Here is a 23976-nt window from a genome sequence, read left to right on the forward strand (position 1 = left end):
CTCTCTCTCTCTCTCTCTCTCTCTCTCTCTCTCTCTCTCTCTCTCTCTCTCTCTCTCTCTCTCTCTCTCTCTCTCTCTCTCTCTCTCTCTCTCTCTCTCTCTCTCTCTCTCTCTCTCTCTCTCTCTCTCTCTCTCTCTCTCTTTCATTATTCGTTCCCTCTCTCTCCGTTATTTTTGGCGAGGCGTTGCCCAGGTGGCGGAGGCCTGTAATTTCCCGTCATTTCGTATAATTAGTTTTTTGTTCACATCGTACTGAGTATGGCTACGTTTGTTTTTTATTAACCACAAACTTAAATTTTTTACGATAATCTTTCTCGTCTCTTTGACCCCCTCCCATCTCAATCAAAGATATACATATATAAATTCTTGTTTTACTCACAATTTTAATGTTATACGATAATGATAGTTTTCAAATAATTCAATTTTATGTCAATTGAACATTTTTTCACTGAAATTAAAAAAGAAAAAAAATTATATGATCGTAATAATAATAAAAAAAAAAAAAATGACGCACACGTTGAATTTAAGTGAAATCTGGCTTAAAAGACATTATAATATTACAAATAAATTATTATTTTTAGTGAGGCAAAAAATTTTTTAATGATATTGTGTCGTCATTAATTTTCATTAACGACAAATTATGTGAATAATAATAATAATAGTACTATTAAGATTTACAATTTTTTTTATCTATATTTTTTCTAGTTTTTCTTTCGTCCACTTGTCTTTTTACAATTTTATCTTCTGACATTTATTTATTTTATTTTTATTTATTGACTTATTAAAAATTTTTTCAGGTGTGCTGTAAATTTCGCTTTGACATTGAAAATATTTTTTTTTTTTTTAAACTTGGAGTGCCACTATTAAAGGCAAAAGTCTTACGACAGTTTCAAAATTATGGTTAAAGGGTATATTAGTGGGTCGTTTTTTTAAAATTTTAATTGTTTAAATAAAATTCCCCTTACGAATAAAAAAAAGTTCTCTAAGTTGGAGACTTGAAAGAAAATTGTGAATCTAAAATCTTTTTTTTAATACCTATTTAATAATCTTTATTTTCGGCATCATTTTCTGTATGATTTTTTTTTTATCTCAATTTTCATCTCTCTTTTCCCTTCTACATTAATCTCCGGTCCACATCCGTTGTTACATGATACACATCTCTTTCCATTCAAATGTCACAAACTTAATTTAACTTCGTTTTACGATAAAAGTTTGACCAAAAAGTGTTTTTCGTCCCAACATCGTCATTTTGATTTTCAGAATGTCGAATCACATCAATCTTAAATGTTAATCTAAAATTTCTTTCTGAATGATTATCCAAAAGAAGTGTAGATGAAAAAAAAATTACAAAAATTAAAAAAATGGAACAAAAAACAATTGTCAAAATTTATTATTTTTATCTCATAAAGACTTTCTATAGATTAGGATTTTTAAAAATTCGCGGCTTTAATAATTTTTTAATATATATATGTTTTTGAAGCTATAATTTTTCTGAAAAAGAATGTATTTTTTTATAGTGGGGGTAAAATACGTAAAAAATTCCGAGTTGCGCGTAACTGCCCAACCCTGGTAACAAATGAGGGGGAGCCCCCTCACTTTCCGCCCCTGATAAGCGTGTTACCTAACCTGTTAACGGTTGATTTCCATTGTCCACACTCGCCATTTGTTATAATTCTCGTCAACTACCGCACTCTGCTCGAGTAAAAAATTTAGTAACTTTTAATTTTGATAAACACTAAATTTTTACAGGAGCAGGGTACGGTAGTTGACAAGAATTATGACAAATGGCGAGTGGGGACAATGGAAACGAACCATTTAGGTCTGAGTGACGCCATCTAGTTGCAGTTTAAGGTATTAGCAAACACCTTTTCTTCAAATTTATAAAAGAAGTCGGTCCCCTGAAGATTTAAAATAAAAAATTAAGTAATAAAAATTCAATTTTTAAAAAATTGAAAAACATGAATCTAAAAATGGAATTTATTTTTGAAATCTCTTGATGATTACACTTTTAGCATCCTTTGGGAAACTTGAAGCGCACGAGCCTCGTCGTTAAAATTACGATCATTTCAGTGATTGCTGTTAACCTTCGTGAAACCCTTTTTGCGTCTGTTTCTTACCTTCCGCATTTGAAAATGTACGCCCCCGCCTGTAAATGTCGAAATGTATTCTTTTGAAACGATCTAGACACTTTTTTTTCTCACTTTTTCTTTCGTGTTTTAACGCTCTATATATTATTCCCTTCTCACAAATTAGCGAGGGCTTTATATTTTTTTATTTTCTTCATTTAACTCCCTCTTTTTTTTAGTCATTTTTACAGCCTCTCAAATTTACACTGTGCAGAAAATTAAAGCTAAACTTACATTATATAAACAGAATAAAAATAAGAATAGTCGCGTTAACAAAAATGCTGTATTTTCTTCTTTAGTGTTATATCATAAAAATTGGAGCGCAGTGATATAATAAAAAGAATTTATTAACTTTTTACTGACTAACAAGTAAAAAATAGTAAAGTGTGATGCTCGCCGAGGGGCTTTATAAAAACAATGAAAAAAAAATTATATATTACTATGAAAAGAAAAAGGAAAAAGTATCTGAAATTATTAACATCAAATCTTATAATTTCCTCATAGGAACACAAAAAAAATGTCCACATATTGGTTTTCCAATTCGCTAATCATGAATTCGATGTTAGTTTTTAAAAATTCAAAATGGCGAATCCAATATGGCTGACCTATTGGTAAAAATTGCTTAAATTTTCTTAAAACTTCTTACTCGGGGGTTTTTAGGGTCACTGTTTACGAATTTACTGTCAGATTTTTAAAATCCAAAATCTAATATGGTAGAAGGTTTTTGAAAAATTAATCCAATTCATTTGAAACTTCCTACTCGGAGGTTTTCCGGCTCGCTGATGACGAATTCCATGTTAGTTTTTCAAAATTCAAAATGGCGGCCAAATTAGTAAAAATCGATTGAATTTCCTTGAAATTTTGTTATTCATTGCTTTCTAGGATCGCTGATTAAGAATTTGTTGTCAGATTTTCAAAATTCAAAATGGCGCCTTGATTTTGATGAATTTCACAATTAAAAATTTTCTTTAATAAATACGAGAACTAATTATTTTTCTTGATAATCAAATTCTTGTAAAGAAAAAAAAAAAGATGAAGATGATTTTTATCAAAGGAAATATTGAAAGATGTAATACGAGCTACTTTATACATTAAATTTTGACATTAAAGAAAATGTACAAGTTTCTTGTATTGAATTGATACTTGCAAAACTGATGATACAGCGCACTGATAGTTGATACCAACTATAAAGGGAGAAATCCTATCTCGAATTTCCCATTCTTGCTTTCTCTCTCTCTTTCTCTCTGTTAGACAAGGCAACGTGATCGCAATACTATGTTCATGTCAGCAACCTAAAGACGACTCGTCCTCCTCCCCACTCTACATCCAATACTCTGACAAGACAGCGACTCAAACTTAGTTTCAAACTTCCTGTACACGCGTGGGTGTATTATCTGTTATCTCTTGTTTCGAGAATAGGAAACGCTTTTCTGACATCCAAAGCCACCTTCATATTCTAAATTATAATACATTTGCGCTCCTTCATTTATTTTATTCACTTCAGATATATATATATATATATATATATATATATATATATATTGAATTTCATTTATAATTCACAGTATCTGGTTTTTTCCTATTCTTTTTTCTTTTATTTTTTGAGTATTTATATAAATACAGTAGAATTATATTTGAAGGAAGTTGGAAGAATTTATGATAAAGTACTTTTAGCCTTTTTAGGTTAAACGGGAAACTAACCTCAATTAATGATCCAGAAATACATAGTTAATTATTTTAATAATTAAGTTCCTGATTTATTTACAAGGCGAAAGTTTTTGAACTATAAGAGAACTGGGCAAAGAAATCTACTAATCGATCTGTTTATAATTGAAATTTTTATTCAAAACAATAATTATATTGTAACGACACAAGTAATTTTTAATTATGATTATTATTATTTACATTACGCTATATTGATGATTTTTTTCATCTTAATGTTATTAAAATATTCCACTTGAATTTCGCGGACTTTCGTTAGTTCACTAAATTCAAACTGGCGCTTAAGTCGCGTAGCAGACGACAAACTCACGCCTCGCCGCTAATAGCGAAATTGCTTAGAGATAAATTTATCATGAATATTTACGTGGTGAGTTACTTGGCTATAAAAAAAATGAATCTGATAAACATCGTACTAATTGAAGATCATATATATGAACATCACCAATTAACAACCTTTGATAAAGGGTTGCCACAAGTCAAGGAAATGTTAGGAAAATTAATTTTTGTCAGGGAATTTAATAAAAAGTGCTGGAAAATTTTTATTTCATCAAAATTTCATTTAACATAATTTTTGATTGAATTTAATTTTAATAGAAAAAACGAAAATGTCAGGAAAAAATACAAAATTTTTGTCTGGAATTCAGAGAAAATTATTTTGACCTTTTTTTGGCAACCCTGTGATAACAGCGCAGCGAATAAGTAGTATCAAATGACATAAAAAAGCGTTAATCAAATAACTATTTGGAAATTATATTTATTGTTTAAAGTTAAATAATTAAAAAATAGAAATTTTTGTGTTCCACGTTTGAAGATTTTGTAAAGAGATTCAAATTCAATTTGTTGCATTTGTCAAAACTTTATAATTAAATATTTTTCCATAAAAGGAATATTAAAAAATATTTATTGAAATTTATGTAAAATTGGTATTCGATAAAAACTTATAGACATTATATGTATAACGATATTTATTCTGTAATATAATTATTAAAAATTTTGATTATTTAACCCAGATAGCACGTAAGCTTGCAGCAACCTTGCGGCAAGCTTCAAATGTCCCACCTAACCCAAGCTTGCATGGTAAGCTTACCGAAATATTGCAGTTTAAGGTTACTGCAAGATTGCACAGTAAGATTATCGCAAGATTGCACGGTAAGCTTGTCACAAGGTTGGTGCAAGGTTGCCAAATAACCTTGCCCATCTGCACAGAAGGTTGCAGCAAGCTTGCCATGCAAGTTCGCTCGGCAACCTTATGGCGAGCTTGGCGCAAGCTTGCAGAATATAACAAAAAAATTTTTGGGGGGGGAGGAAATTTATTTTTGTACATAAATTGAGCACCAGTTTGGGCAAGGTTATTTGGCAACCTTGCACCAACCTTGCGACAAGCTTACCGTGCAAGCTTCCTGAGCAATCTTGCGGTAATCTTACTGTGCAATCTTGCAACAACCTTACTCTGCAATCTTTCGGTAAGCTTACCATGCAATCTTGCGATAATCTTACTGTGCAATCTTGCAGTAACCTTACACTGCAATCTTTCGGCAAGCTTGGGTTAGGTAGGACATTTGAAGCTTGCGGCAAACTTGCCATGCAAGATTGGCAATATTGCGCGGCAAGCTTGCCGCAAGGTTGCTGCAAGCTTACGTGCTATCTGGGAAATTATTCAAAATACTCTTTCTTGGAATTAAGAAAAATATAGTAAAATTTAATATTCTTCAATTTTCTGCAAAGTATTAAATCATTTCAATAGATTTCAAGGCAAATTTATTACGACTCAAAAAAAAATAATAATAAAATTGAGAAATGATTTTGTAGTTATTTTAAAAATTAAATAAACATTATGTATAAATATTCAAATACATTAAAATATGTTTATTTGCATGTTACAATTTGTAAGACGAAAAAGTGCTCTAAAAAAAAAATTGATGAAATGTTTTTATATCTTTATAGAAAGTTGTCAAATTTTTATTCATTTAAATATGTTAATAAGTTTAATAGCATTTTTTTGTATAATAAATAAATTATTTCTTTACTGACGTACTAAGGTATATAAAACGAACTGTTTTCTTTGAAGGAATCATTCTTCTTTAGTCTCTAATAGATTAGAATATCATGTTTAAATATTTTTAAACTAAAACTAAAAAGTATATTCTTTTAGAACTGAAAATCTTTGACAAAAATTAAAATTCTTTCAAAAACTGTATCTCAGTTTAATATTAATATATTGTAAAAAAATTAATGAATTCATTATTTATTATTGTTGCAGATATATTTCATATTGTTTAAATTTTTTCTAAATTAAAACAATGTTATTTTTAGTAAATTTTCTTCCAAGTATTTTATTAATCCTTCTATTAATTATTATTTTTCAACATATTAAAAATAAAGATTTTTATAAAAAAGCAGCTCTTTTACCTGGACCACGAACAATACCACTAATTGGTAATGCTCATTTACTTTTTGGAAAAAAATCAAGTGAGTAAAAAAAAAAATTCTCAAAATTCCATTAATTCAAAAATTGAATAATAAATTTTTATTTTTAATAAAATTATATTACTAATTATTAATTATTATTTTCACAATTATCGATACAAATAATATTCATTTAATTTCAGATTTATTAAATAAATTATATAAAATGTATGATTTATATCCTTCATTATTTAGATTATGGATAGGAAATTCTTTAATTATTACCATTTATGATCCTGAAAAAATTGAAGTAAGAAAATTTTTTTCTGTACTATAAAAAAAATTATTATATATTGTACTTAAAAATATACTTTATAATAAATTAAAAAAATTTTAAAGGCTGTTTTAAAAAGTTCGAAAATTTGTGAGAGACCAAAATATTATAAATTATTTGAACATCATGTTGGTAAAGGAATATTTACATTATCAGGTAAACTTTGTAAATTAAATATTTAAAAAAAAATAATAATAATTTTTACATTTTCTCATTATAATTTTAGTACCAAAATGGCGTTTGCATCGTAAATTGATTTTACCAGCTATTAAGAATTTACATTCATGTAATGAAATTTTTCAAAAACATGCCATTATGTTTTTGAAAATTATAGATGATAAAGAAAATGGCAAAGAATTTAATGTGGCACAATACACATCGATATATTCTATGAATATTATATTAGGTGAGAAAAAAATTTTTATAAATTTAATTTTTAATTTTTTTAAATCCCATTTTACTTGAAAATGAATGTTTATTAATAAACTTTAGTCGGTTTTTCAAAATTTAAAATGGCGGATCCAATATGGTACAGTCAAATAGTGATTAAATTTTTCGACCGCCATTCTGGATCCGCCATTTTGAATTTTGACATTCTGAAATCGAATTTTTTAATAAGCAACCCCAAAAAACTTAGAGTAAGAAGTTTTAAGAAACTTTAAGCGATTTTTACAAATTGGTCAGCCATATTGGTTGCGCCATTTTGAATTTTGATAAACTAACCTCAAATACGTAATCAGCGCGGTTAAAAATTATTTGAATATGTCTTTGTTATTGTTATAGAACGTATCATGAATGAAACAGTAAATTTAGGATTCGATGAAACACAAACACATGTTGCACAATTTAAAAGGTTATTTTTTAAAATTTTTATTGAATATAATTTAAGAATAGAACGAAATTAATGAATTTTTATAAATTATTTTATTTTTCGTAGTGCACTCAATTCGATGACATACAAAATACTAAATTCATATTTTTTGTTCAATTTTCAAATATCGAAAAATTTGACGAAAGATATTGATCCTGTTCATAAATTGATAGAGAACGTAAGAATAATAAGTATATTTTTTTATTTATCTTTTATTCAAGTATTTCTTTATCTTTTTTATTTGATTTTACAGATGATTCATCAGAAGAGAAAATTTTTCATTGAAAGTATGAATGAAAAAATAAATGGTAGGGTAAAAAGTAAATCTAATGCGTTTTTTTTTTTTTTGAGTAATTTTGAAAATTTAAATTATTTTTATAAACTTGCTTATTAATATTTATTTCCTAATTTCTTTATTTCTAGACAATAAAATTTGTAAAACAAAATCATTTTTTGATTTTTTAATGAAAAAATCATTTTTGGAAAATCAATTGACTGAACAAGATGTACTGGAAGAAGTTAAAACTATCATTGTTGCGGTATTTAAATTTTTCTTCACTTGTTTACGCAACTGAAAATTAATTTCGGATTATTTTTTTTTTAGGGAAGTCACACTACCGCTGTTGTAGCAGATTTTGCAATGCGATTATTGGCATCATTTCCTGAAGTACAAGTAATAATTAAAAAAAAAACCATTTTTAAATTTTACCATTTTACTAATTTTAAAATTATAAATACAACCTTTTTTGTAATGTTAAATTTTCTTTTTATTTAACATAGGAAAAAGTTCGGCAAGAAATTAAGGAAATTTTCGGTGATATTAATTTAGAAGACAAGCTAATCACGAATGAAGAATTATCTAAAATGGATTATTTAGAAAGAGTAATTAAAGAAACAATGCGTTTGTTTCCTGCAGGTCCAACTATTTCACGTAAAGTCACAGAGGATTTTAAAATTGGTTTGTTTGTAATAAATAATTTTTAAAATTGTAATTCACTGTAAATATTAAAAATTATTTTTTTTTTTTTTGGTTTTAGGAGAATATACATTGCCAAAAGGTAGTAATGTAATTATACCTATATTTCATATTCATCGCAGTAAAAAACTATGGTCAAATCCATTGAAGTTTAATCCTGATAGATTTCAACTTGAGGAAATTGCCAAACGGCATAAAATGACTTATTTACCTTTTAGCTCTGGTCCAAGAAATTGTATAGGTTAAAATATATTTTATTAGAAAAAAAAAATTAGTATATATTTCTGATATTTAAATTACCATTTTTTTTTATTTTAGGATATAAATTTAGTACAACTTCTCTAAAAATACTTCTATTGACGATTCTTCAGAAACATGTATTAGAAACTGATGATACAACACCAATAGAAAATATTAAAGTAAAAACTAATGTTATACTTGAACCGGTGAAGCCAATTAAAATAAAAATGAAAAAACTAAACATATAAAGGTTCTTATTCTAGAATTATTAATATTTATTATTTCATCTATTTGTAATTTTTACAACATAAAAATTATTTACGAATCTGTAGCTGTTTCACTGACGCATGAACCATCCAAACAGTACTGAAAAATAAAAATAAATTTATAAAAAAAAAAAAAATACAGATTTAAAATCACACCTAACTTACCATATTATTCCCACAATAAGATCCTTCTGCAGCAGCTTGAGTTGATTGATAAGATTTTTTACCAAATGGTCTTTCTAAACACCAGAGATCTTGGCATACACTTGAATCATTCTAAAATAATAAATAAATTATTATTTGAAAAATCTAATTAACTGATTTTTATTTCAATTCTGTTCACAAATAAAAAATGAAACAATTTAAAACTTCACTCTAATTAAATAGCAGAATTCTTACATAACGTGGTGCATAAAATCCACTTTTTCTGCATTGTTCATTTAGTGTCATAAGTTTTCCTGGTAATATTCTATTTAATTTATATGTTCCCATTTTTCGAGCAGGATTATCACGAAGACATTCGGCTCGAGCTAGACTAAAAGTTTTTTTTTTTTTTTATAATTTATTTAAAAAATATTTCTAAACTATAAATGCTTATCATGAGATTTTTTTAAATAAAAAATTAATAAGAAATTTATTTACTCATTTACCTTGTATAGTAAGTGATTGATTGCTTGGTACAAGAGGAAAAATAAAATTGATTTCTATTATCTCGTTCGTAGCTCATAAGAAAACCATAATCCGGTAAACATGTTATGGCTCCAGGTCCACCTAAAGACGTTCCTTCATCACCATCATGTGGAGCACCGAGTCTACAATATTTTTATTTGACACTTTTTATTCTAAAAACGACACTTTTTAGTCTATTCATAAATTTTACTTATAATTTATATAAAATGTTTAATTTACATATACACTGAGAAAAATGTTTAGTCAGAGCAACCAAAATTTAGTTGGGCCAACAAAAAAATTTTGTTGGTATTTAAGCAACCAAACTATTTGTTTGAGTCAACTAAAAAATTTGGTTGAGTGTTTTTTGTTGGCATAACAAAAATGTTTGGTTAGCCCATCCAAATTTTTTTTGTTAGGTCAACAAAAATGTTTGGTTGATCAAACAGACAATTTTTTTTGTAAAATTAAAAATTTTATTCTACCTTATCTGTTTTCTTTTTATCTTTTTTATTTATTTCATTATTTATTTATTATCAATTTAACATTAAATTTATATTTATCCAATTGAAATATTTGGCCTAACCAAATGTTTGATTAAGTTAACTCTACGACTTTGTTTCAGCCAACCAAAATTTGGCTCCAAGAACCAAAATTGCCTAACCAAACAATTTTGTTGCAAACACTAAATTTTTTTTCTCAATGTATATTATTGAAGATTTGAAAATTTTTTACAGAATGGTAATTTACAATTATTTTTTCACTTACAGATGAGCTAATTCATGTGCTCCAGCTCTAATTCCCTTGAAACCACCATTGTCCTCTATTACTCCAACAGCTCTAATTTTATAGTCTTCAGCCGACTTATTACAAGCACCATTTACATAAGAGATACCTAAAATCAACGAACATGACATTTTATTGAGTACTCATTTTATTAGTTTAACAAAGCTTTAGAAGAACGAGCAGATTATTACTGATTAAAATTAACTTTCACATTAAGAGTGGTATAGAAAGACAAGTCACAGGCAAAAAAAGAGTATTTTTTGCTACGGATTAACCTGATCAGAAGAAGCAACCTGAATAGAAGAGTTGACTACAAAAGGATTATTAATGATAATCATCAAGGTTGCCGATATTCTGGGGACATTTAAAAAACCGTAAGTCTGCTACTAATTATCAGATAAACCTAATCATATGCTATCTATTTCTAATTTTCTAGCCTGTCTGCCTTCCATGGTTTGGTTACTACAACCGCAAGCTTCATTCCTCGACAGTTGGATCCTAAGATCGTCACCTCTGGGTTTTTTGAGTTCTTTTTTCAACACTTTCTGGACTTCTACTTTCTGGGTAAGGTAATCCAAGTTGCGAAACTCAAGAGTAACTAAATGTTCGTAGATGAAAGACAGTAAATATTTGCTAGAATCATTCGTTTTTTTAACAGTCTTTTTTTTCCTGGCTGCGATGAATGACAAGAATTATGATAAATGGCGAATTGGAAAAATGTCAACTTTCCAAATATCCTACTAAAGTCCGTTAGGGCTGTTCTACAATACATTTTTATATCGGTAATTTTAAAAATTGCACATTACATAGAATTAAGAAGTAGAAGAAGAAATTCAATAAGTGAAAATTTGAAAAGGCTGAAAGCAAGTTTTTCGTACTAGATCATGAATAATTGGGGAAAATACATAAGGGAACAGGGAAAATATCTCAAAATGGTGTTCGTCAAGTCAACAAAACATCCAGCAAAATTTGTTAACTTGTAAAATGGAATAGTAAAAAATTCCACTATTCAAAATGGGTCAAGGCTATTATTTCAACAAAGTGAATATTCTCCTTGATCGAAAATATAATTTTCATTCTCTGGGTTTATTCATTCTCTTCAAAACTTTTTCCTTATTTTATTGGCAATATTCCGGAACGATTATCTCGCAAATTTAATTTTTCTAAATTTTTTCCAAATTTGTTTTCTAGTGTAGCTCAGCATCCGCCAGTCCAATCAAAAAGTGCGCCATACATTTTTTGTTCCAGACTTTTTGCTCAAATTTTTGGCATTATTCCCGAGTCATTATCTGGCAAATTTTTTTTTTCGAAATTTTTTTCCCAGTTTTAGTGAGTGTAGCTCAGCATTCGCTGGACCAATCAAAATGTGCGCCATACATTTTTTGTTCGAAAATTTTTCCCTATTTTATTAGCGGTATTCCGGAACGATTATCTCGCAAATTTAACTTTTCTTAATTTTTTCCAAATTTGTTTTCTAGTGTAGCTCAGCATCCGCTGGACCAATCAAAGAGTGCGCCATACATTTTTTGTTCAAGACTCCCGGGTTAAGACTTTGGTGGTATTCCCGACCAATTAACTCGCAAAATTATTTTTTCGACATTTTTTAAAAAATTTATCTGAGTGTGGCTCAGCATCCGCTGGACCAATCAAAAAGTGCGCTATACATTTTTTGTTCGCTACTTTTTGCTAAAGACTTTGGCGGTATTTCCGAACGATTATCTCTAAAATTTAATTTTTCGAAAATTTTTCATAAATTTATTTGAGTGTAGCTCAGCATTCGCTGGACCAATCAAAAAGTGCGCCATACATTTTTTGTTCAGAACTTTCTTCTTACTACTACGGCGGTATTCCCGAACGATTATCTCGAAAATTTAATTTTCCGAAAATTTTTCCAAATTTTGTTTTTAAGTGTAGCTCAGCATCCGCTGGACCAATCAAAAAGTGCGCTATATATTTTTTGTTCAGAACTTTCTTCTAACTACTTTGGCGGTATTCCCGAACAATTATCTCGAAAATTTAATTTTTCTGAATTTTTTCCAAATTTGTTTTCAAATGTAGCTCAGCATCCGATGGACCAATCAAAAAGTGCGCTATATATTTTTTGTTCAGAACTTTCTTCTTACTACTTTGGCGGTATTCCCGAACGTTTATCTCGAAAATTTAATTTTTCTAAATTTTTTCCAAATTTGTTTTCAAGTGTAGCTCAGCATCCGCTGGACCAATCAAAAAGTGCGCCATACATTTTTTGTTCGGTACTTTTTGCTAAAGACTTTCGCGGTATTCCCGAACGTTTGCCCGGAAAATTTATTTTTCTAAATTTTTTCCAAGTTTGTTTTCAAGTGTAGCTCAGCATCCGCTGGACCAATCAAAAAGTGCGCCATACATTTTTTTCGCTACTTTTTGCTAAACACTTTGCCGGTATTCCCGAACGTTTATCTAGAAAATTTAAATTTTCTAAATTTTTTCCAAATTTGTTTTCAAGTGTAGCTCAGCATCCGCTGGACCAATCAAAAAGTGCGCTATATATTTTTTGTTCAGAACTTTCTTCTAACTACTTTGGCGGTATTCCCGAACGATTATCTCGAAAATTTAATTTTTCTGAATTTTTTCCAAATTTGTTTTCAAATGTAGCTCAGCATCCGCTGGACCAATCAAAAAGTGCGCGATATATTTTTTTCGCTACTTTTTGCTAAACACTTTGCCGGTATTCCCGAACGTTTATCTAGAAAATTTAAATTTTCTAAATTTTTTCCAAATTTGTTTTCAAGTGTAGCTCAGCATCCGCTGGACCAATCAAAAAGTGCGCTATATATTTTTTGTTCAGAACTTTCTTCTAACTACTTTGGCGGTATTCCCGAACGATTATCTCGAAAATTTAATTTTTCTGAATTTTTTCCAAATTTGTTTTCAAATGTAGCTCAGCATCCGCTGGACCAATCAAAAAGTGCGCGATATATTTTTTGTTCAGAACTTTCTTCTAACTACTTTGGCGGTATTCCCGAACGATTATCTCGAAAATTTAATTTTCCGAAAATTTTTCATAAATTTAATTGAGTGTAGCTCAGCATCCGATGGACCAATCAAAAAGTGCGCTATATATTTTTTGTTCAGAACTTTCTTCTTACTACTTTGGCGGTATTCCCGAACGTTTATCTCGAAAATTTAATTTTTCTAAATTTTTTCCAAATTTGTTTTCAAGTGTGGCTCAGCATCCGCTGGACCAATCAAAAAGTGCGCTATATATTTTTTGTTCAGAACTTTCTTCTAACTACTTTGGCGGTATTCCCGAACGATTATCTCGAAAATTTAATTTTTCTGAATTTTTTCCAAATTTGTTTTCAAATGTAGCTCAGCATCCGCTGGACCAATCAAAAACTGCGCGATATATTTTTTGTTCAGAACTTTCTTCTAACTACTTTGGCGGTATTCCCGAACGATTATCTCGAAAATTTAATTTTCCGAAAATTTTTCATAAATTTAATTGAGTGTAGCTCAGCATCCGATGGACCAATCAAAAAGTGCGCTATATATTTTTTGTTCAGAACTTTCTTCTTACTACTTTGGCGGTATTCCCGAACGTTTATCTCGAAAATTTAATTTTTCTAAATTTTTTCCAAATTTGTTTTCAAGTGTGGCTCAGCATCCGCTGGACCAATCAAAAAGTGCGCTATACATTTTTTGTTCGCTACTTTTTGCTAAAGACTTTGGCGGTATTTCCGAACGATTATCTCTAAAATTTAATTTTTCGAAAATTTTTCATAAATTTATTTGAGTGTAGCTCAGCATTCGCTGGACCAATCAAAAAGTGCGCCATACATTTTTTGTTCAGAACTTTCTTCTTACTACTACGGCGGTATTCCCGAACGATTATCTCGAAAATTTAATTTTCCGAAAATTTTTCCAAATTTTGTTTTTAAGTGTAGCTCAGCATCCGCTGGACCAATCAAAAAGTGCGCTATATATTTTTTGTTCAGAACTTTTTTCTAACTACTTTGGCGGTATTCCCGAACAATTATCTCGAAAATTTAATTTTTCTGAATTTTTTCCAAATTTGTTTTCAAATGTAGCTCAGCATCCGATGGACCAATCAAAAAGTGCGCTATATATTTTTTGTTCAGAACTTTCTTCTTACTACTTTGGCGGTATTCCCGAACGTTTATCTCGAAAATTTAATTTTTCTAAATTTTTTCCAAATTTGTTTTCAAGTGTAGCTCAGCATCCGCTGGACCAATCAAAAAGTGCGCTATATATTTTTTGTTCAGAACTTTCTTCTAACTACTTTGGCGGTATTCCTGAACGATTATCTCGAAAATTTAATTTTTCTGAATTTTTTCCAAATTTGTTTTCAAATGTAGCTCAGCATCCGCTGGACCAATCAAAAAGTGCGCGATATATTTTTTTCGCTACTTTTTGCTAAACACTTTGCCGGTATTCCCGAACGTTTATCTAGAAAATTTAAATTTTCTAAATTTTTTCCAAATTTGTTTTCAAGTGTAGCTCAGCATCCGCTGGACCAATCAAAAAGTGCGCTATATATTTTTTGTTCAGAACTTTCTTCTAACTACTTTGGCGGTATTCCCGAACGATTATCTCGAAAATTTAATTTTTCTGAATTTTTTCCAAATTTGTTTTCAAATGTAGCTCAGCATCCGCCTGACCAATCAAAAAGTGCGCGATATATTTTTTGTTCAGAACTTTCTTCTAACTACTTTGGCGGTATTCCCGAACGATTATCTCGAAAATTTAATTTTCCGAAAATTTTTCATAAATTTAATTGAGTGTAGCTCAGCATCCGCTGGACCAATCAAAAAGTGCGCTATATATTTTTTGTTCAGAACTTTCTTCTAACTACTTTGGCGGTATTCCCGAACGTATATCTCGAAAATTTAATTTTTCTAAATTTTTTTCAAATTTGTTTTCAAGTGTAGCTCAGCATCCGCTGGACCAATCAAAAAGTGCGCTATATATTTTTTGTTCAGAACTTTCTTCTAACTACTTTGGCGGTATTCCCGAACGATTATCTCGAAAATTTAATTTTTCTGAATTTTTTCCAAACTTGTTTTCAAGTGTGGCTCAGCATCCGCTGGACCAATCAAAAAGTGCGCTATACATTTTTTGTTCGCTACTTATTGCTAAAGACTATGGCGGTACTTCCGAACGATTATCTCTAAAATTTAATTTTTCGAAAATTTTTCATAAATTTATTTGAGTGTAGCTCAGCATTCGCTGGACCAATCAAAAAGTGCGCCATACATTTTTTGTTCAGAACTTTCTTCTTACTACTACGGCGGTATTCCCGAAAGATTATCTCGAAAATTTAATTTTCCGAAAATTTTTCATAAATTTAATTGAGTGTAGCTCAGCATCCGCTGGACCAATCAAACAGTGCGCTATATATTTTTTGTTCAGAACTTTCTTCTAACTACTTTGGCGGTATTCCCGAACAATTATCTCGAAAATTTAATTTTTCTGAAGTTTTTCATAAATTTAATTGAGAGTAACTCAGCATCCGCTGGACCAATCAAATAGTGCGCCATACATTTTTTGTTCAGAACTTTCTTCTAACTACTTTGGCGGTATTCCCGAACGAATATCTCGAAAATTTAACTTTTCTGAATTTTTTCCAAATTTGTTTTCTAGTGTAGCTCAGCATCCGCTGGACCAATCAAAGAGTGCGCCATACATTTTTTGTTCAAGACTCCCGGGTTAAGACTTTGGTGGTATTCCCGACCAATTAACTCGCAAAATTATTTTTTCGACATTTTTTAAAAAATTTATCTGAGTGTGGCTCAGCATCCGCTGGACCAATCAAAAAGTGCGCTATACATTTTTTGTTCGCTACTTTTTGCTAAAGACTTTCGCGGTATTCCCGAACGTTTGTCCGGAAAATTTATTTTTCTAAATTTTTTCCAAGTTTGTTTTCAAGTGTAGCTCAGCATCCGCTGGACCAATCAAAAAGTGCGCCATACATTTTTTTCGCTACTTTTTGCTAAACACTTTGCCGGTATTCCCGAACATTTATCTAGAAAATTTAAATTTTCTAAATTTTTTCCAAATTTGTTTTCAAGTGTAGCTCAGCATCCGCTGGACCAATCAAAAAGTGCGCTATATATTTTTTGTTCAGAACTTTCTACTAACTACTTTGGCGGTATTCCCGAACAATTATCTCGAAAATTTAATTTTTCTGAATTTTTTCCAAATTTGTTTTCAAATGTAGCTCAGCATCCGCTGGACCAATCAAAAAGTGCGCTATATATTTTTTGTTCAGAACTTTCTTCTAACTACTTTGGCGGTATTCCCGAACGATTATCTCGAAAATTTAATTTTTCTGAATTTTTTCCAAATTTGTTTTCAAATGTAGCTCAGCATCCGCTGGACCAATCAAAAAGTGCGCTATATATTTTTTGTTCAGAACTTTCTTCTAACTACTTTGGCGGTATTCCCGAACGTTTATCTCGAAAATTTAATTTTTCTAAATTTTTTCCAAATTTGTTTTCAAGTGTAGCTCAGCATCCGCTGGACCAATCAAAAAGTGCGCTATATATTTTTTGTTCAGAACTTTCTTCTAACTACTTTGGCGGTATTCCCGAACGATTATCTCGAAAATTTAATTTTTCTGAATTTCTTCCAAATTTGTTTTTAAGTGTAGCTCAGCATCCGCTGGACCAATCAAAAAGTGCGCTATATATTTTTTGTTCAGAACTTTCTTCTAACTACTTTGGCGGTATTCCCGAACGTTTATCTCGCAAATTTAATTTTTCTAAATTTTTTCCAAATTTGTTTTCTAGTGTAGCTCAGCATCCGCTGGACCAATCTAAAAGTGCGCCATACATTTTTTGTTCGCTACTTTTTGCTAAAGACTATGGCGGTATTCCCGAACGATTATCTCGAAAATTTAATTTTCCGAAAATTTTTCATAAATTTAATTGAGTGTAGCTCAGCATCCGCTGGACCAATCAAACAGTGCGCTATATATTTTTTGTTCAGAACTTTCTTCTAACTACTTTGGCGGTATTCCCGAACAATTATCTCGAAAATTTAATTTTTCTGAAGTTTTTCATAAATTTAATTGAGAGTAACTCAGCATCCGCTGGACCAATCAAATAGTGCGCCATACATTTTTTGTTCAGAACTTTCTTCTAACTACTTTGGCGGTATTCCCGAACGATTATCTCGAAAATTTAATTTTTCTGAATTTTTTCCAAATTTGTTTTCAAGTGTAGCTCAGCATCCGCTTGACCAATCAAAAAGTGCGCCATTCATTTTTTGTTCAAAACTTTCTTCTAACTACTTTGGCGGTATTCCCGAACGATTATCTCGAAAATTTAATTTTTCTGAATTTTTTCCAAATTTGTTTTTAAGTGTAGCTCAGCATCCGCTGGACCAATCAAAAAGTGCGCTATATATTTTTTGTTCAGAACTTTCTTCTAACTACTTTGGCGGTATTCCCGAACAATTATCTCGAAAATTTAATTTTTCTGAATTTTTTCCAAATTTGTTTTCAAATGTAGCTCAGCATCCGATGGACCAATCAAAAAGTGCGCTATATATTTTTTGTTCAGAACTTTCTTCTTACTACTTTGGCGGTATTCCCGAACGTTTATCTCGAAAATTTAATTTTTCTAAATTTTTTCCAAATTTGTTTTCAAGTGTAGCTCAGCATCCGCTGGACCAATCAAAAAGTGCGCCATACATTTTTTGTTCGGTACTTTTTGCTAAAGACTTTCGCGGTATTCCCGAACGTTTGTCCGGAAAATTTATTTTTCTAAATTTTTTCCAAGTTTGTTTTCAAGTGTAGCTCAGCATCCGCTGGACCAATCAAAAAGTGCGCCATACATTTTTTTCGCTACTTTTTGCTAAACACTTTGCCGGTATTCCCGAACATTTATCTAGAAAATTTAAATTTTCTAAATTTTTTCCAAATTTGTTTTCAAGTGTAGCTCAGCATCCGCTGGACCAATCAAAAAGTGCGCTATATATTTTTTGTTCATAACTTTCTTCTAACTACTTTGGCGGTATTCCCGAACGATTATCTCGAAAATTTAATTTTTCTGAATTTTTTCCAAATTTGTTTTCAAATGTAGCTCAGCATCCGCTGGACCAATCAAAAAGTGCGCGATATATTTTTTGTGCAGAACTTTCTTCTAACTACTTTGGCGGTATTCCCGAACGATTATCTCGAAAATTTAATTTTCCGAAAATTTTTCATAAATTTAATTGAGTGTAGCTCAGCATCCGCTGGACCAATCAAAAAGTGCGCTATATATTTTTTGTTCAGAACTTTCTTCTAACTACTTTGGCGGTATTCCCGAACGTTTATCTCGAAAATTTAATTTTTCTAAATTTTTTCCAAATTTGTTTTCAAGTGTAGCTCAGCATCCGCTGGACCAATCAAAAAGTGCGCTATATATTTTTTGTTCAGAACTTTCTTCTAACTACTTTGGCGGTATTCCCGAACGATTATCTCGAAAATTTAATTTTTCTGAATTTCTTCCAAATTTGTTTTTAAGTGTAGCTCAGCATCCGCTGGACCAATCAAAAAGTGCGCTATATATTTTTTGTTCAGAACTTTCTTCTAACTACTTTGGCGGTATTCCCGAACGTTTATCTCGCAAATTTAATTTTTCTAAATTTTTTCCAAATTTGTTTTCTAGTGTAGCTCAGCATCCGCTGGACCAATCTAAAAGTGCGCCATACATTTTTTGTTCGCTACTTTTTGCTAAAGACTTTGGCGGTATTCCCGAACGATTATCTCGAAAATTTAATTTTCCGAAAATTTTTCATAAATTTAATTGAGTGTAGCTCAGCATCCGCTGGACCAATCAAAAAGTGCGCTATATATTTTTTGTTCAGAACTTTCTTCTAACTACTTTGGCGGTATTCCCGAACGTTTATCTCGAAAATTTAATTTTTCTGAATTTTTTCCAAATTTGTTTTCAAGTGTAGCTCAGCATCCGCTGGACCAATCAAAAAGTGCGCCATACATTTTTTGTTCAGAACATTCTTTTAATTACTTTTGCGGTATTACCGAACGATTATCTCGAAAATTTAATTTTTCTGAATTTTTTCCAAATTTGTTTTCAAATGTAGCTCAGCATCCGCTGGACCAATCAAAAAGTGCGCTATATATTTTTTTCAGAACTTTCTTCTAACTACTTTGGCGGTATTCCCGAACGATTATCTCGAAAATTTAATTTTTCAACAATTTTTCATAAATTTAATTGAGTATAACTCAGCATCCGCTGGACCAATCTAAAAGTGCGCTATACATTTTTTGTTCGAAACTTTTTCCCTATTTTAATGGCGGTATTCCGGAACGATTATCTCGCAAATTTAATTTTTCTGAATTTTTTCCAAATTTGTTTTCAAGTGTAGCTCAGCATCCGCTTGACCAATCAAAAAGTGCCCCATACATTTTTTGTTCGCTACTTTTTGCTTAAGACTTTGGCGGTATTCCCGGACAATTATCTCGAAAATTTAATTTTTCGAAAATTTTTCATAAATTTAATTGAGTGTAACTTAGCATCCCCTGGACCAATTATAAAGTGCACCGTTTAATTTGTGTAGACAACTTCCGGGTTAAGACTTTGGTGCTATGTTACGTTTAAATTTATTAAACTTTTTTCCAACAATATATTCTCTATAAATCATTTATTTCTTTCACATTGAACAGAAATGACACTGCAAATTCATTCACTATTACTTTTAATTAAAATCATGAGCAAATTATTTTCGAAGCACAAAAATGTGTACAATTGTCATTATAATAGAAAGCACACTTACCGATTTTTAAGTAATATAAAACGAATTTTAGAATTAAGTGGAATTCATTTCGTTGGCCATCTTTTTTATTTCGATGACTTTGAAAAAGTGGAAAAATCAGGTATTAAATGGAATTAAAATTTTTCAATTTCGTTTACCAATATGAGACAACTTTAATTTTTTTCTATTCCAGACTTCTTGCCGGGATGTCGAAGTATTCAGGAAATCACAAAATTTATTTAGATTTATAAAATAATACATTTTTTGACCAATATTTAAGTTTAACAAATATAAGATTTGCTTTTGATAAAAAAATTACTGGAATTATTTAAGGAACGGAAGAAAAGTGCTGTCACCTACCTTCTAAAAAGTGTGGCTCTATTGATTTTATCGACAAATGTTAATAATAAACTGTAATAGATTGAAATTAATAAAAACATTAAATTTTTATAATTATTGAACAATAATCAACATAGAAAACATAAATCTTATTGTTTCAATCATTTAACTATATATTTCATTATTTTTTATATATTTGAGACAAAATTTCAATCTCAACCTCGTGTTGCGACTTACTAGTATTTTACTTTGGGCAGCAGAATAGTTAATTCATTATAGTAAAAATGAATAATTAAATTCAATCATAAAATCAAATAAATTCAAATATTATTAAAGTAATACTAAAATTAATTTAAAATTAAATTTTTAAAAATCAAAAAAGTTATAACTCACCTGTTGTAAAGTTTCCATAGTTTTCATTTATCAAATCCTTTCCCGTCATTAATATAGCAACATCGTAGTCCCGTTTAAATCCAATTCTGTCTTCATTATACAAATACTGTCCAAAAGAATTCAAAATCCTTGTATCAAATATTTTGTTTCTGTCATTAGATGGAGAAGTATTTTTTTCAAAGGGAAGGGGACCCTGTAAATAATGCAAATTTTAAACGTAAAGTTATATCGTAAAAGTAAAATTTCAATAAAATTGAATTAGAGAAAATATAAATATACCTCAACTAAAATAATTCTTGCGATGTTTAAAAATATTTCAGGTGTTTTAAAAGCTCTATAGCGTAAGTCAACACCATTCCAGAAAGCAAGAATGTATTTCACAGTTTTTTCAACATCTTTATTGAAACGACTGGAACATATTATAGAAAACATTAAAGATAGTATATATAGTAGAGAAAAGTATCATAATATTAGTAAAAAAAATTAGAGCTTACGAAAAGAGTGCATCGTCGACAAATATCATAATTTCCGGATATATAATTTCTGGATCGCCTAATTTTGATTTTTCCGGGATATTTAAATTTTCATCAAGCTCAACATCACGTTTGTAGATTGTTCTTTGTTTAACGTCTATTGTGTGCGAAAATAATGTTTTTCTATCTTGATAAAAAGTACCCACTTTCTCCATTACCTTTTTTTTTTGAAAAAATTAGTATATAAATAAAAATTGATAAAACTGAGAAAATTTTTTTTCATATTTAATTCTTTTTTTATATTCACCCCACTGCGTGCAGAATAAATAAATTTATCTGGATTGTTTGGATTAATTTTTGCTGTCCAAATTTTTGTTCTCTTCCCAGCGAAAAAACCTTGTTTTGGATTTAGATACAAGTTGCGATCAATTCCATTAATTTTGTCAGTTAGAGTCTAAAAAAATTGATAATATTTTATAATTTTCAAAAAGAAAAATATTTAATACTATGAAGAAAAAATTATATAAGTAAATGTATTTTTAAAAAATTTATTTTTTACCAAATTAAAAAATTGTTAATTTTACACTTGCATTTAGTACCTATGTACAAAAGGGTTTCCTTAAGGGGGGAACACCAGTTGTAACTTTCGAAAAATCTATTTTTTTTTGCATTTTCTTAAAGTACATATACATATTTAGAAATGTGTCTGTAAATTTTAAACTTGATTCGGTGAAAAATAAATGAGATATACAGAACACTGCAGCGGCGCGTCCCGTGGCTTCAGACAAGGTGGCCAGCCATACCTGACCCTAACGACAGATGGCCTTTTCCTATGATTTAGAAACGGCAACCACTGCGGAAGAGTTATTATATGGTCCAGGAATCGATGACTCTTTGTAAATTGGAAACAAAATTTCTTCTGAACAAAAAAAAGTAAGTTGAAACTTTGAATGCGTTTTTCTCAAAATGACATTTTCCAAGTCGGTGACCACGATTACTCGAATACCATGAAACCGATTTATTTAAAATTTAATGTGCTTCATTTACACATATAAGTCTAGTTCGTGATAGAAGGATTTTTTTTTATGCAAAACTTTTTTTTTATATAGCTGAAAATCGACCGTATTTTTTTAACGAAAATTATACTTTTGACTTTGACAGGTCGCCATTTTGTCAAATTTTTTTTTTTTTAAATCCTTCGATCACGAACTAGATAATCTTATAATAAATGTAAATCAATTTCATTTTTGTATTTCAGACGAAGTATACTTGCAGAATGCTGGTCACCGCAATTCGCCTTTTTTCTTAAGGCGCCACTTCAATGGCTCATATCTCTAAAAGTTTTTATTAAAAAAATTTTTTTTTTCTTTTAAATTACAGCTTTTAACATGTACTTTTAACTAATAAATAGTATTCTTTAAAAAGATTCATTGTTCTTTTGGAAAATATTCTTGTAAAAAGCATTATTTCTTGAGTTACAACTGGTGTTCCCCCCTTAATAAATCTGTATGAGTTTTGAAATAAATTAATAAATAAATTTTAATTACCTCATCAGACCACACAAATTGCGCAAACATTGCACAAAATAAAATCAAGTATATCATTGTTCAGATAAATTTTATAAATATACGTGGATTTTTTTATTTTATTAATAGTACAGAATATAAATTTTTAAAGAACTTGATATTTTGAAAAAAAATGGTGGTTAATAATTTTTAAAGTATCAGCTAAAATTAGAATACAACTCTACAAAGCACTACTGAAAAATAGCAGGATATTAAAAAGAATTTTTATCTTGAAATATATTAATAATGAATTAAAAATTTCATCAGATATTAGATGTTTGGTCTTTATTTATTTTTGCAAAAATAAATACAAGTGGTAAATGAAGTTTTGAAAAAAAAGAATATTTAAAAAGAAATATATATATTATATTAAATTTAACAAAAAAAACAGTTTGAAAAAATTTAATAAATTATCATATATATTTACTTTTTGTTTAATTTAATTTCTCCATTCTACTAATCTCTAAGAATATCAATAAATACACATGTTTTTTACAAAAATTTAATCGAAATATTGCTCAACTTATTTAAATAGTAAATGCGCAATATATTAATAAATGGAAAATAAAATTTGAATATGTACATAATTTTCTAAAATATAATTTTTATAGAACTGATTCAATAAAATTATGAAAAGCAAAAATTCAGTCTAAATCGATTTGCATTGATAAAAATCCAAATGCCAGATGTATAATTTTTATTGAAAAAGTAAAATGTGAAACAGGATAATAAAAATGTTAAAATGTTTTTTGACCTAATATCATAATTATATGTATCGACGTCACGTAGCTTGATTTATTACAAGAAATCTACTGTAATTGCAATGCAATTTACAGTTAGGATTGAATTAATAAAAAGTCTACTTTTAAATATAATAAAAATAAATTTTATTTAAAAATAAAAATCTTTACAATGGTGTTTTAATTTTAATTTACTTTAATTTATTGTAATACTATAACTAACATTATAAACAAAATGTAAAAATTTTGTAAAAAGAGAAAATATTTTTTGGTTTATATTTGACAGTAGAAAAAAGTGTACAATGGGT

General features: G+C 29.4%; 2 protein-coding genes across 2 annotated transcripts; one reads left to right on the forward strand and one right to left on the reverse strand.

Moving 5' to 3' along the window:
• The first annotated feature begins 5959 nt into the window (after positions 1–5959).
• LOC127288831 (cytochrome P450 4c21-like) lies at positions 5960–9000 on the forward strand. The gene is made up of 12 exons (XM_051316493.1): positions 5960–6317; positions 6458–6564; positions 6654–6744; positions 6815–6994; positions 7372–7441; positions 7526–7637; positions 7713–7767; positions 7883–7998; positions 8064–8132; positions 8240–8417; positions 8497–8676; positions 8754–9000. The coding sequence occupies exons 1-12, from the start codon at positions 6149–6151 to the stop codon at positions 8921–8923; spliced, it is 1497 nt and encodes a 498-aa protein (XP_051172450.1). The 5' UTR covers positions 5960–6148; the 3' UTR covers positions 8924–9000.
• LOC127288832 (venom metalloproteinase antarease TserMP_A-like) lies at positions 8927–23137 on the reverse strand. Its single transcript, XM_051316494.1, has 10 exons — positions 22911–23137; positions 21671–21817; positions 21385–21581; positions 21170–21299; positions 20891–21083; positions 10379–10505; positions 9592–9753; positions 9341–9476; positions 9107–9217; positions 8927–9041 (listed from the first exon to the last, which is right to left on the reverse strand). The coding sequence occupies exons 1-10, from the start codon at positions 22965–22967 to the stop codon at positions 8994–8996; spliced, it is 1308 nt and encodes a 435-aa protein (XP_051172451.1). The 5' UTR covers positions 22968–23137; the 3' UTR covers positions 8927–8993.
• Positions 23138–23976: the final 839 nt, after the last annotated feature.

Source organism: Leptopilina boulardi, unplaced genomic scaffold (assembly GCF_019393585.1).
Source record: "Leptopilina boulardi isolate dan_hultmark-lab unplaced genomic scaffold, ZJU_Lbou_2.1 LbouV2_396, whole genome shotgun sequence".
Lineage (NCBI taxonomy): Eukaryota > Metazoa > Arthropoda > Insecta > Hymenoptera > Figitidae > Leptopilina > Leptopilina boulardi.

Bases quoted from the DNA above. Each gene is read 5' to 3' on its own strand.
- LOC127288831 (XM_051316493.1), top strand. From the start codon at position 6,149: ATGTTATTTTTAGTAAATTTTCTTCCAAGTATTTTATTAATCCTTCTA. The intron at 6,745-6,814 runs GTAAACTTTGTA...TTATAATTTTAG, and splicing joins AGGAATATTTACATTATCAG to TACCAAAATGGCGTTTGCAT. The intron at 6,995-7,371 runs GTGAGAAAAAAA...TTATTGTTATAG, and splicing joins TTCTATGAATATTATATTAG to AACGTATCATGAATGAAACA.
- LOC127288832 (XM_051316494.1), bottom strand. From the start codon at position 22,967: ATGATATACTTGATTTTATTTTGTGCAATGTTTGCGCAATTTGTGTGG. The intron at 9,477-9,591 runs GTAAATGAGTAA...AAAAACTTTTAG, and splicing joins TCAATCACTTACTATACAAG to TCTAGCTCGAGCCGAATGTC. The intron at 9,042-9,106 runs GTAAGTTAGGTG...TTTATTTTTCAG, and splicing joins CTTATTGTGGGAATAATATG to TACTGTTTGGATGGTTCATG.